The sequence below is a fragment of the Numenius arquata genome, chromosome 18 (genome assembly GCF_964106895.1).
Source record: "Numenius arquata chromosome 18, bNumArq3.hap1.1, whole genome shotgun sequence".
NCBI lineage: Eukaryota > Metazoa > Chordata > Aves > Charadriiformes > Scolopacidae > Numenius > Numenius arquata.
Window position 1 is genome coordinate 9,560,828 of NC_133593.1, and position 11,480 is coordinate 9,572,307.

Here is an 11,480-nt window from a genome sequence, read left to right on the forward strand (position 1 = left end):
TCTCTGATGGAACAGTAAACTTCCTTCTCACTATTCCCTGCTGCATGAGCAACGGGGCTGCTATTTACTTCTCTCGGGGATAAGGCCATAAGAAAGCATACTTTTTATCCTTATTTCTCAGATCTTTTCCCTTGGTCCGCAGGGCAGCGGCTCTGCTTTCTGCACAACCGTCTGTATTAAGCAGGTTGGGCACCTCAGATCTTCACCTTCCCAATTACTATTCCAGGAATGGACTGGGTGATTTAGACATATTGTTCTAAAAATATTTTTTAAAGTCAGTCACAGAGTAGTGGAATTCTGATGAATGGCTACCCATTACTGGTAGGCAATTAATTTAATCAATATTCAAGTGTATTTCCTTGCTCTAACATCATGTCCAAGTCTCATGAATTTTAGTTTGTATTTTCTCTCAGAGGAGTTTTGAATTAAAAAGTGATTAAGTTGTTGGTATTAGCATTTCAGGAAAAGCTAGTCCAGGATAAGTTACAATTTTTGGTTTGCCCAGTATTTCAGAAATGGTTGGTTATTACATCTATCCTTATACACTCTATTGGGCTTAGTTATGCATTTTACTCACCCAAGCAAAGCTTTTCTTAAAGGTGCAATCTGTTGACTAAATTAAATATAGCACTCACGTTCTTTACACAGTACTCACACAATACCTGTATGAAGAAAAAAAAACTTAGAACATTCTTTAGCTAGACTGTATGATCATGATTAATTTTGGGAAAGTCTAAATATGACTGTGTAACCAAGTGAGCTGCCAAAGTCTCTGTGGGCCCATCAAAGATTCAGAATCCAACCTTAAATTCCCCCTATTCTTTTTTTGTTCTTGGACTTACTCAGTTCTTGTCCATCTCTCAAGGGAAGTTCTGCTGCAGCAGCAGTCTCAATATCAGCACTGATGAAATGTAAATAACAAACAGTTCCAATCTTGTATGAACTTCAAATGCAAGCTAAGGCGTAGCTGGATCTCTCGGAGGAAACAAAGAGCAGTTTGTTCTGACCACAGCGGAGGCACAGGCACAAGCCCACGGCAGCCCAGCTCAGGCTGTGGCCAAGCTCTAATGCTTCCCTGCCACCCTCAGGTCTGCTCTAACACCGTTCAGCTGCGCATTCTCCAAACTAAGTACCTCACCTGCTGGGAAAGGCTTCCATGAGAACCAGTCTCTTCTACTCCCATAAGTTTCCAATTACAGACTTAGAAGCTTTTGCCTGTTTGCTTAAAGCTGGAGTCTTTTCCCCCAGTCCCTCAGATACCACGGTGGAACAATCCTAGGGCACGCTTACTCCGAACTGCAGTAAACTTCAAACAAAAATACAATTAGCAAATACACGTCATGCTATAACAAAACCCAGTCTGAACATAAATGATACCTCTTCACTTGAATCTTGCATTTTTATTCAGAACACTAAATTCTACTAGTGTTACACTTTCAGCTGTACCTTTAAGGGCACTCTCCCATCGTGCCCTCTCAGCCCTATAAATCTGGCTGTGTCAGCTGCAACTTCATTGTACTCTTTCTGCCTGGCCATTTGAGTTGCTACATCATTCATCAAGTAAGTGTTTTAACTTCTTAATTCTGTTTTTTTCCCTAATTTAGGAGTTTCCTAAAGGTATTCAGTTAAGACAAGCTCAAGTTAGTGGCAACTCAATTTAACTTTGCTGTAACAGAAGAATTTGAATAGGGTTTTTTTTTTTAGTCTTATCTGAATAGCGAGGTGAAAAAAGACAAGCAGGGAAAAAAAAGTGAGATTGTATGTAAATTAGCTCTATAATTAGCATAAAGACTAGTCATGAATAAGTTGTAGCATTTGGAGGTTTTTTGGTTTTCAGAGACATTAGTTTAACAGGAAAAGTATATCTACAGCGAGCTGCAGTTATGCGCTTACACATAAGTTAATACTGAAACGGTAATAAATCTTATTTCTTTATTCAACATGCACCAAACAGATAGATTTAAATGCATTTATTCTCTCTGATTTTTATGCATACTACAAATTGCAAATATAGTATAAAATAGATTCTCCCCTGTAAGAAATTCTGGTTCCTGTTATGACAAAAATATAGTATTAAAGATTTGTTTTAAAAATACCAACTTTATAAAATGTTAAGTAAAAAACTAACATCAGTGGTTGGTTTAGGTATTAAGCCAAAGATCCGTTAGAAATTTACAAGAACCTAAAGGGGAAATGTCTTATTCCTGTGGCTTGTCTCCAGGTACAGTGAGAAACAGTTGCTGTTAGAGGTGTGTGAATAAGAAGCTCCTTTCTGTCATCTCTTGGGCAAGCGCTAAAGGACCTTTAATGCCAAGTGTGACAAGTAGCTCTAATTCTCACTGTAGTCCAGACTATAAAATTTGCTTATAATCTTAATAAAATAGGTAGGTTGACCTTTTGGGTTGAGTCATGTTAGAAGGGTAAATACAATTTATTACAGTCTGGAACTCTACTTCAAGTTTTAAATAAAATGTTGAATTAAGAAGCTACTGCAAGAAGTAATGCAGCATTTGTCAAGGACTTGATTGTTTCCTACAAGAATCACAAGGGAAGCAATGCTGGCTTTTCTGCATTCATTCTGAAAACTTACTTTTCTAGAAAGAAGGTCAAGTTAACATTTTCTGCACTGTTTTAAATACTGGAACATTTCACAGAAGCATGACATCTAGAATTTGGAAACTCGTTCCTTGTGCCACCTACAATTTAATCTGCAGTAAACTGAAAAACCTTAGCTTGAACAAACAAACTGGAAAAGAAGTTGTTTCTCATGCTTTAGAAAATCTGTAGATGCATAGATGTAGCTCCATCCTTCCACTTGTTAACATGGTCTGAAATAACAGTCCTGCAGAGTGGACACGTTTTTTCTCTATTAAACCATAAAGAGATGCATTCTTCACAAAATGTGTGCTGTAATGAAAAGAATGAGAACTTAGAGCTTCTAAGCTCTTCCACTTATAAGACGGTACATTATTTGCATAGCCTGACTTCTAAAAAGAATCAGAAGATATATACTCACTAATCTAACTTTATGGTTTTTTGTTTACCAGTTGTCTAAAATATTCTTACGTTTGCAAAAAAAATAATTCTGATTGTATGTGTATTACCTGACAGATAAGCAGAATAGGCTTCTGAAATTCAGCTTGGCAGATTGAACAAATATCATCCGATTCGGAGCACTCTCTCTTGCTCGCTGGCACCCCGTAGTGCTGTAAAACAAGGTATTTTCAGCCAATATTAGTTTCTAGGGGGTGGACTCCAAACAATCCCTCTTACTACAGAGAAAGATTATCTAAAAACTTACAGTTCTGACAGCAGTTACTTGGCAAGCTTCGATTCTCACTATATTTCAGCATAAAGCTTTGCCCACATCCAACCGGTATTTATTCCAGTTAAAAAGTAGGAAGCAGGACAAAAAGGGTGTGTTATTTCACATGTTTATCTGAAGACATGCAGAATAGGGGTTATTTTTGGGGTGTGTGGGTTTTTTTGTTTTATTCAGCTGACACTGTAATCACAGTCAATAAATTCAGACTATGAAACGGGAGAACAAGTATACAGGGTTTACTTTAAAAAAGCAGTAGTATGTTACTAGAATGATACAAGGTAATATGGGAATGAGGTATTTAAAAAATAAGTCTTTTCATGTAAATTTGGTTTATTGTTTTGTTGTAAAAGAATTCAGTACTCACTGGTCGTGTACAAAATATCCGTAAGACCTGTCTGAAGTTTCTCAGTTGCCCAAAAAAGCTCAAGAGCTGAAATGGGAAAGAAAACCTGAGTTATGCTTAATATTTTTCTGTGAAATAAAAAGCTTCTAAACTTTTGTGTAGATTCCAACACTAGAAGTCTCACTGCTAGTTTGATGTTGGCAGGAACATAAGCAAAGCTATAGTTCCAACTCATCCTAATTTAGTTGCTTAATATGTAACCAAACTAAGAATTTGGCCTGAAGTTTTTTTCCCAGTAGCTGTTCTTGAAAAGAAAAATAGCGTTGAGGTTCTGAAATGAAGCACTCAAGTGCAAATATACCAGCATTATAATCATAGTCTTTAGAGTTATAATTAAGATACCTTAGCATTATAAAGTACTCTTTTTTGTGTTCAAAGCTGAACTTGTACTGTCTGGTTACATTTGGGGCTCTCTGGTGAAGTAGACCAGTATGAACGCTTACGTTTAACTTGTTTAGCATCCCATGGGATACTCCAGCAGAGAGAAAATGTAGTTTCCTGGAAAATGCTGATTCTTTTAGCCATTAATTTTACCTTATTTTTGCAATCTCCCTTTCTCAGTATCTGGTAACAGTCTTATCAATCTCTGATGTGAGGGGGACCTCTAGTAACGGTGTTCTTTGCTATGCATAACCCAATCCATTCCCAGAACACGTATGGGGAAAAGAAGATTAAGTGCCCGGAGCCAATATTTCTATCAGTTAAACTGAACCAGCAACTTGCAAGTCAGTTCAAACACAAGGGGACCTTCAGAAATGTGTTTATGTGCCTCTAACCCTCCAGTGATAATTATTGCAAAATAATGTGAGAGGAATATAAAGCTTACATACTTTTAGGATGAGGTAGAGAAGGCCCAACAATATCCCAAGGGTCCATCCCAGTACACTGTCCAGCTCCCCATAGCCAATAAGATATCGGAACCAAACTGGTATGGGGACAAACATACGGTAATACTGGCAGAGTTCTTCTAACAGCATGTACCAGTAGCCCTAAGCAAGACATGCAAAGGAATCGCTCAAGATTTAAAACACAAAGGATTTTTAAAATCTAGAGAAAAGATGCATTATTATGATAGGAAGTTACTCAAAAGAACAACATCTTGGAACAACTAAACATGAAGCGTGAAAAAGAATGAATATCAGATGATGAGTCTCACCACAACTGTACAAATAACAATAACACAACTGATTGCTGTACTGCAGAAAATCAAAAGTAATAGCCTAAAAGAGGATCGCTTTGTCAGATGCCTACTTACTTAACAGTGCTATCAGACTTAATTTCATAAGCATTAGAAAAGAAAAGCTACATGAAACAGGAAAATAAGAAAAATGTGGTCACGTAGATCAGCTTGTCATTAGCAGAGTTGTGTCCTGCAAGGCCCATTCTTTTAATAAAAAACACAACTTACAGACTGTTTTCCTGTAAATGTTATTTCATGCCTGTGTAAGAAGCCTTATCTTGTGATAATTAACTCCTAAATAAGATGGAGTCATAGAATACTGGAGGCCCAGGAAAGAAGCATAGGGTGACTGGACTGAACAGGTAAACAGAGTTCAGTGACTCCCTAAAAATTACTGAATAACAACTACGAAGCACAAATGTCCTGCACAGAGCACTCTGTGTGTGTGCATGTATAATCATAGATATTTAGCTTAGCTCTTACTTTATTTCCTTAAGTTTGTCTTTAAAACTGTATTTGTATCAGGGAAGAAGTATTCTTTCTATAATGTACATGGATAATGCCACAATTTGCCTCTATTGACCAGATTCCTCCTTTAATTTAGCCACAGTTTAGGTCACAGTTAATGGTGTAATGGAATTTTCAATAACTATTTTTTGGATGTTACATCATTAGCTGTAGAATCTTGATTATAAACTGGTATTTAGAGAAATCGGTTGTATCCGAGAAAAATTTGTTCTGGTACATTCTAGGAGATAAAACCTACCAAAACATCCTGTTCAAGTGCTACCACATACAAACTGTACTTTTTTTTTTTTTTATTAACCAACACTAGTATTTGCTATTTTAACATAAAACTTAATTGTTTTTTGCCTGTCTCACCTTGGGAAGCAGTTAAAAATAATTACCCCACTAACCAGTGTAGTCTTCTGTGAAAATTACTAAACTTCGCCGGTTTGAGGACTTAAGCTATGAATCCAATTCATTGATCTGACACAAATATTGCTGAAGTTTATTAACAAAAAAAATTTAGAATTATTTTGTGACAAGACAGAAAAAACAGCTGTTTGCATGCGCAGATCTTAAAACCTTCCCATGTCAGTTACTGTAGAGCACATAAAAAATTTGCTGTGCTTCGGCTGCTCCGTGCTCACTGCCTGTGTACACGTTCCTGCACTGCAGCAAATAAAAGGTTTCTTCATCCCCCCCACTTAGAGACAGAAATAAACCCATTTATCCGGTGACATCATACAAGCAATTGTTTCAGATCAGACTGTAAACCTTCCTTAGCACCAAGCAGGGAGGAACATGAAATCCACAGGGTTTTCTCACCCACAGTGTAGTGGTAGATTATATATGGACCTTTAATTAAAAAGACTTTTCTCTGGGTAGAGTTTAATAATTAGCTCATTTTACCATAAAAGAATCTTCATAAGGAAGCAAAAATAGAGATTGTTTCCTTACCTTGGATTTAAAGGACATCATAAAAGAAGGCACCAAGAGAATAAAGCACTTGAAGCCCATGAAGAGGAATTTCAGAATAAAGTCTGTGACTCCCACAATCCAAAGTACCTCCCAGAAGTTCATAAAATCCACAGTAGGGTTTAAGAAGATTAAGCTACAAAAAGAATTATCAGAAGTTACTGGAGCACCCTATTTAGAGGAAAGCATAACCAGAGATTATCACGGCAGGTTTAATTAAAAAAGTAAACCTGGTTTACACAGACGAAAAATATTTGCTAAGAAAATGAACTCTTTATTGTAAATTGATCACTCGTGGTCTCTGACAACCTTTCTATTTTTGAACCTTCTTTCCTATATCTTCGCCACAACACCCCTCCCCTAGAGACAGGCTTGCTTTCCCGTTTTAGCAAAACAGCCTTTAAATGATTTCCAGCCAAGACTGTAGCTCCATAGAGCCCCAGAATACCATAGTCGGTATTCCGAAGGCAAGGAGGTAGGGTCAAAGCTCGGAGTCAAACCCAGGTATGTTCCCCACAGCACAGCAGCACCATTGAGCTGAGTATGGGGTTTAATCTTGCAGATTCCAACATACTGGTTTTAAGGACAGCACCTGTTCAGTTTGGCAGAAGAGGAGGAAGGGAGATTAAAATGAAAGAGAAACCAATGCCACAATTCAAGAAAACCAGCAGCAGCCCAGATAAAATGTTCCCAGTTAGTATTTGTGTAATTTATGTCGTGAGTAAAGATGTTCCTCTACTTACCTGTAATACAGTGACTGAGAATGGAAGGTGTAATACAGGAGGAGAGCCGATCCAGTTAGGTACACTAATAACCAAGCACATTGCAGCTTGGAGCACCGTTCCTGTAAGAACATTGTAAAGATGAATTACAGTCCGTATCTCAGGATCAGTGTCCTCAATATATCTCCGAAGCACTAAGGCTGTTGCACCTGAACGGAGTTTTACTACTAGAGGATTTTATCTTAGTGGTTTCAGGCCAAATAAAATAGGAGAACTCAATGGAAAGGCAAAGCAGTAATTTTAATGTTTTCAACATAACAATTTCTATGTGTATCCAGGTTTTTTTCTAAAACCACAACCAAAACCCACCCCACTAAAGAAACAGCAAATTTTCCTTTGGGAATGAACAGAGACAGCTGAAAATTTAAACTGTCAAATGCTGTTTAATTCTACAAATATAGTTGAGAAGTTTTTCCATAAATTGCAAAAAGCTTTTATCAGTTGAAGTGATTTCAATAGTCAAAGGGAGGGGGGAACCTCTTTGTTATCTTACAGAATTTTGTTGGGTGATACTTACTCTTAGAAAAACCTGATTTACTATGCTTTTGTTTGCATACATATAAGTTGTTAGCAGCCCAATTCCAAGAGAAATGCCTATTAGGAAAAAAGGGTCAGTTATACACAAGAAAATAAAATAAAAAAAATACTGAACTGGGTTAAAAAAACCAGCCATTTCTAATATGTCTTTGTAATTACAATTAATAGCTCAGACTATCAAGCTAGAATAATTAAGCACATTGTACATATGCCAGCAAAGGAAACAGAAGCCACTGAAATGTAGTTTAGTAAATCTCTCTTTCTGATGAATAAAGCAAATAAAAATAAAGCTAAAAATAAATTTAATTATATTTCAGGCACGGTTATTAGTATATCTCTTTGGGAGAGGGAGGGATCTGTTCTCTCAGACCTTATTTTGTTATACTCTACCAATTATGTGCTGCGTGATCAGTTTGACACACAGAATCAAGATATACGGCAGACTTTTGTGCAGCCACGGGAGCAGGTATCTGAGCTCTGAGAGGGAGCTGCCGCCGTGTTCCTCAGAGTCTGGAGCGGTGTCGTCCAGCCCCGCTGCTTCGCTGTGGGCACGTCCCTGTGAGCGACTTTGGGAACCTGGCCTGGAATGCCGGGAACTCGTGTTGTCTCTGGCTTCTCCCACAGCAGAGTTTAGCTGTATGCGAACATCTCCGCTGTGGTGGCACGAGCTCTCTCCCGACAACCTCGCTGCGTGGGTGCTCTGAGAAGATGAAGAGTCATCACCACTCCCTTGGATGTTGTGGAGATGACTGCAATTTGGTTGCATGGTGGGATTTTTCTTCTGGTCCAGATTCTTGCTATTTTGTCTCCTAAAGTAGGATATAAAAATTTACAGTTGAAGGAAGTGATAACTAGTTCAGGGTAAAAACAAAAAAAAACACAACCAAAACAAACAACAATACAAAAATGCTATAGACTGTACTGAGTGATTGCTCGCATGATTTCTGACAGATACTGTCTGTCTGCGTTCTGAAAGCTGGCACCCTGCGTTTGCACCTTCTCTCCGTGGGGCAACTTTCTTTTTGCCATATTTCTTTTGCTGTATTTCATCTTTTTTGCCATATTTCTTTTTGACTTCCTTTCATTCACATGCAGACTTTCTCACCTGCAGTGAACCTGGCTGCCTTATTAAAATCCAAAGTTGCTCCAGCGCAAATCAGAACAGAAAAAGCTGCTGAAGAGGAGACCAGCACTGGCTTGTACAGAAGAGATCTCAGAAGTGCTGCATAATTTCACAAAAATAGTAACAGTAGCAGGCCAGAGAAGGAGCAAACAATGATGGGAAGGAAGGAAAGAGTACATTTACATGCATCCATAAAATGGTAAGCATTTGTTCAGACAAGTCTAGTCAAAAGCCAGTGCATGCTCAAAGTTGAGGGCCATTATGAGATTAACGAGATTATCCTGTCTGGGTAAGTGAGCAGAACCAGGTTAGTTCCATTTTGTAAGAAGCATTCAAAAGAGCCTGGACCATCTGGTCTAGGTGAAAAAAAGGAAGTGCAGCCAACAACCAGTGATCTAACAGTGAGACCACCCAAGTGAGGTCTTACTTATCTTTCTTTTGGCATCTTTCTGTTGTCTTCCTGGGCAGTTTTTCACTTCTGTGTCAGTCTTTACATTGGTCAAATAGTGTTAAACCTACTTCACTGGACTGGCGTGACGTGAGAGTAACGATTTTGGGGAGTGCTTTGACTTTGGCACAATACTTGTGACTATCACATAATATTATTAAAACATTGGGAATTTTGTTATAATCCTTTTTCTGTAATGCAAACTTCCAGATTCCTCTTTGAAATTATTTTTTTCTGAATCTTAGTGTGCATACACACCTAGTTTCATTGGGGTTGCAAAAAGGTTAAAGCAAAATTGGTTTTGCACAGCAAGAAGTTTTTAATATATATGCACAAACCTAGAATTCTTTACCCTTTACAATGGAGATTGTATTAGAGGAGTAAATTGCATTGATTTAAAAAATGAATACAGGAATTTACTACCATTTAGAAGCGCTGCTGCCGCTACTACTATATTTTTGTTGGCCTAAGATTACATCATTCCTCAATGCAGCCAAAATTCACTTTCTGTGATTTTATGCCCAGGAACAAAGCAAATAAACTGGAGATAGTATTGACTTGTGTGTCATTACTCAGTGTGTCTGCAGGATCAGGCCACGAACGCTGGTTTTAAAAGTAGGGGAAAAATAATAATTAAAAAAAAATAAAATTAAAAAAATCTCATTAGCACTCATCAGTTGGTAGTTGGGCCTGCTTCTGCAAACACTGACAGTTCGGTGTTTAAAAAAGAAGTGAGCGATCCTATTGTTGGAGTCGGGCAGCTTCCCCTGGCGCTCTGCCTGACAAACTTTCAAGTAACTTAAGTTATTAAACGGGATTTCAAGGGGTAAGAAATCCGCAGGTGGTGGACGGCTCCCACAATTTCTCTTCCTCCCCCCCCCCCCCCCGGTAAAGAGATAAAATAAATCCTTTGATAAAGGCACTTCTCCAACGTTTCCCGTCTCTTCCTGGGGCCGCCGCTGCTTCCCGCTGGGCCGACGCGGCCTCTCCCGGGCCCGGCCGGGCCGCGCCTCCGCCGGGGCCCCCTCAGCGGCGGCGGGCAGGGCTCTGCCGCCGGGGGTAGGGGGGCACCCACCGGCGCCGAGAGAAGCCCCGGCTCAGGGAGGGGGGTGACCCTGGAGGCGCGTCCCCGCTTCCTTCCCCCCCGCCCCCGTTCTGAGGGGGAGCGGCCGCCGAGGAGCCCCTCGCCCCGCCCTCCCCTCACACCGGCCCGGCGGCGGTACCTCATCAGGCGGCCGGCACCTCCCGCCCGCCGCCGCTGCCCAGGCCGCGGCCGCCCGCCGCCTCCATCGTCGCCGAGGCCGAGTGGGTGGGAGAGGGCGCGGCGGGGGGAGGAAGAGGAGGAGCCGTGAGGGAAGGAGGAGGAGGAGGAGGAGGAAGGCTCGGAGCTGGGGGGTTGCTGTGACAACGAGCGGCCGCCGCTCGTCGAGGCCTTCGCCCCGTCAGGGGACGGGGAGGCGGCCGGGGGGGGCCCGGGCCCTGTGGGGCGGTGAGGGAGGACTCGCCTCAGGGCCGGGCCCGCCAAACCGGGGAAGGGGGGGGGCAGCGGTTCCTGTTGCTTTTTATTTAAAGCTTCAATTAAAATTAACCTGGGAAGGCAATAATAACGAAGGAAATTAAGAAATATATATAAAAATGTATACATAGTGCAGTATTATTATTTCTCGGTGGCGATTAGTGCTCACCGCAGGGAAGTCCTGCTGTCTGGAAATTGGCTTTGCCTCCTAGGAAACCTGAGGAAAACACTGCCCTACTTAATGCTGCTGTAGCTCTTAGGAGAAGCTTGAAATTAAATAGATACAGGGTTTTCTTTCAAAATGCGCTCTTGAATAAATTAGTTTGCATCCAGAAATGGCATCTGTTTTCCTTGGCTCGGATATTTCTCTAGAAGTGTTTAGGTATGCAGCTCACACTTAAACCGGTGCCTAATATCTGAGCAGTTTTGAAAATAAGTTCTGTGTTGTTCTGAGTTAGAAACACTGTTTTAACTCAAAGTTTTAAATGCAGAAATACTGTGGGGTCAGTAACCCTGGGAGAGGGGAAGGACAGGCACTTAGACATCAGACCTCGTGAGGTGTAAAACAGTGTTTGGAAGAGCTAAGTGGCCTGGTGTTTAGTAACACATACCATCTAACTATAAACCTTCTCTTTTATACTTGAGGAAGAAGCTGAAAACACTGGACACGCCTCTGTTTCTGTT

The 11,480-nt window shown here is 40.3% G+C and overlaps 1 protein-coding gene across 2 annotated transcripts; it reads right to left on the reverse strand.

Moving 5' to 3' along the window:
* Nucleotides 1-1,644: 1,644 nt before the first annotated feature.
* RNFT1 (ring finger protein, transmembrane 1) lies at nucleotides 1,645-10,818 on the reverse strand. Of its 2 annotated transcripts, XM_074160809.1 has the most exons (10): nucleotides 10,809-10,818; nucleotides 10,504-10,594; nucleotides 8,100-8,518; nucleotides 7,690-7,766; nucleotides 7,134-7,234; nucleotides 6,373-6,526; nucleotides 4,559-4,717; nucleotides 3,690-3,755; nucleotides 3,105-3,206; nucleotides 1,645-2,907 (listed from the first exon to the last, which is right to left on the reverse strand). In XM_074160809.1, exons 2-10 carry the CDS (start codon nucleotides 10,506-10,508, stop codon nucleotides 2,773-2,775), a joined length of 1,218 nt encoding a protein of 405 aa, XP_074016910.1. In that variant the 5' UTR covers nucleotides 10,509-10,594; nucleotides 10,809-10,818; the 3' UTR covers nucleotides 1,645-2,772. The 2 variants fall into 2 exon arrangements, with proteins under 2 accessions (XP_074016910.1, XP_074016909.1); XM_074160808.1 differs by lacking the exon at nucleotides 10,809-10,818 and having other exon boundaries at nucleotides 10,504-10,725.
* Nucleotides 10,819-11,480: the final 662 nt, after the last annotated feature.

Bases quoted from the DNA above. Each gene is read 5' to 3' on its own strand.
- RNFT1 (XM_074160809.1), bottom strand. The intron at 7,235-7,689 runs GTAAGTATCACC...ATGTTCTTACAG, and splicing joins TAAATCAGGTTTTTCTAAGA to GAACGGTGCTCCAAGCTGCA. The intron at 6,527-7,133 runs GTAAGTAGAGGA...TTCTTTTTGTAG, and splicing joins TCTCAGTCACTGTATTACAG to CTTAATCTTCTTAAACCCTA.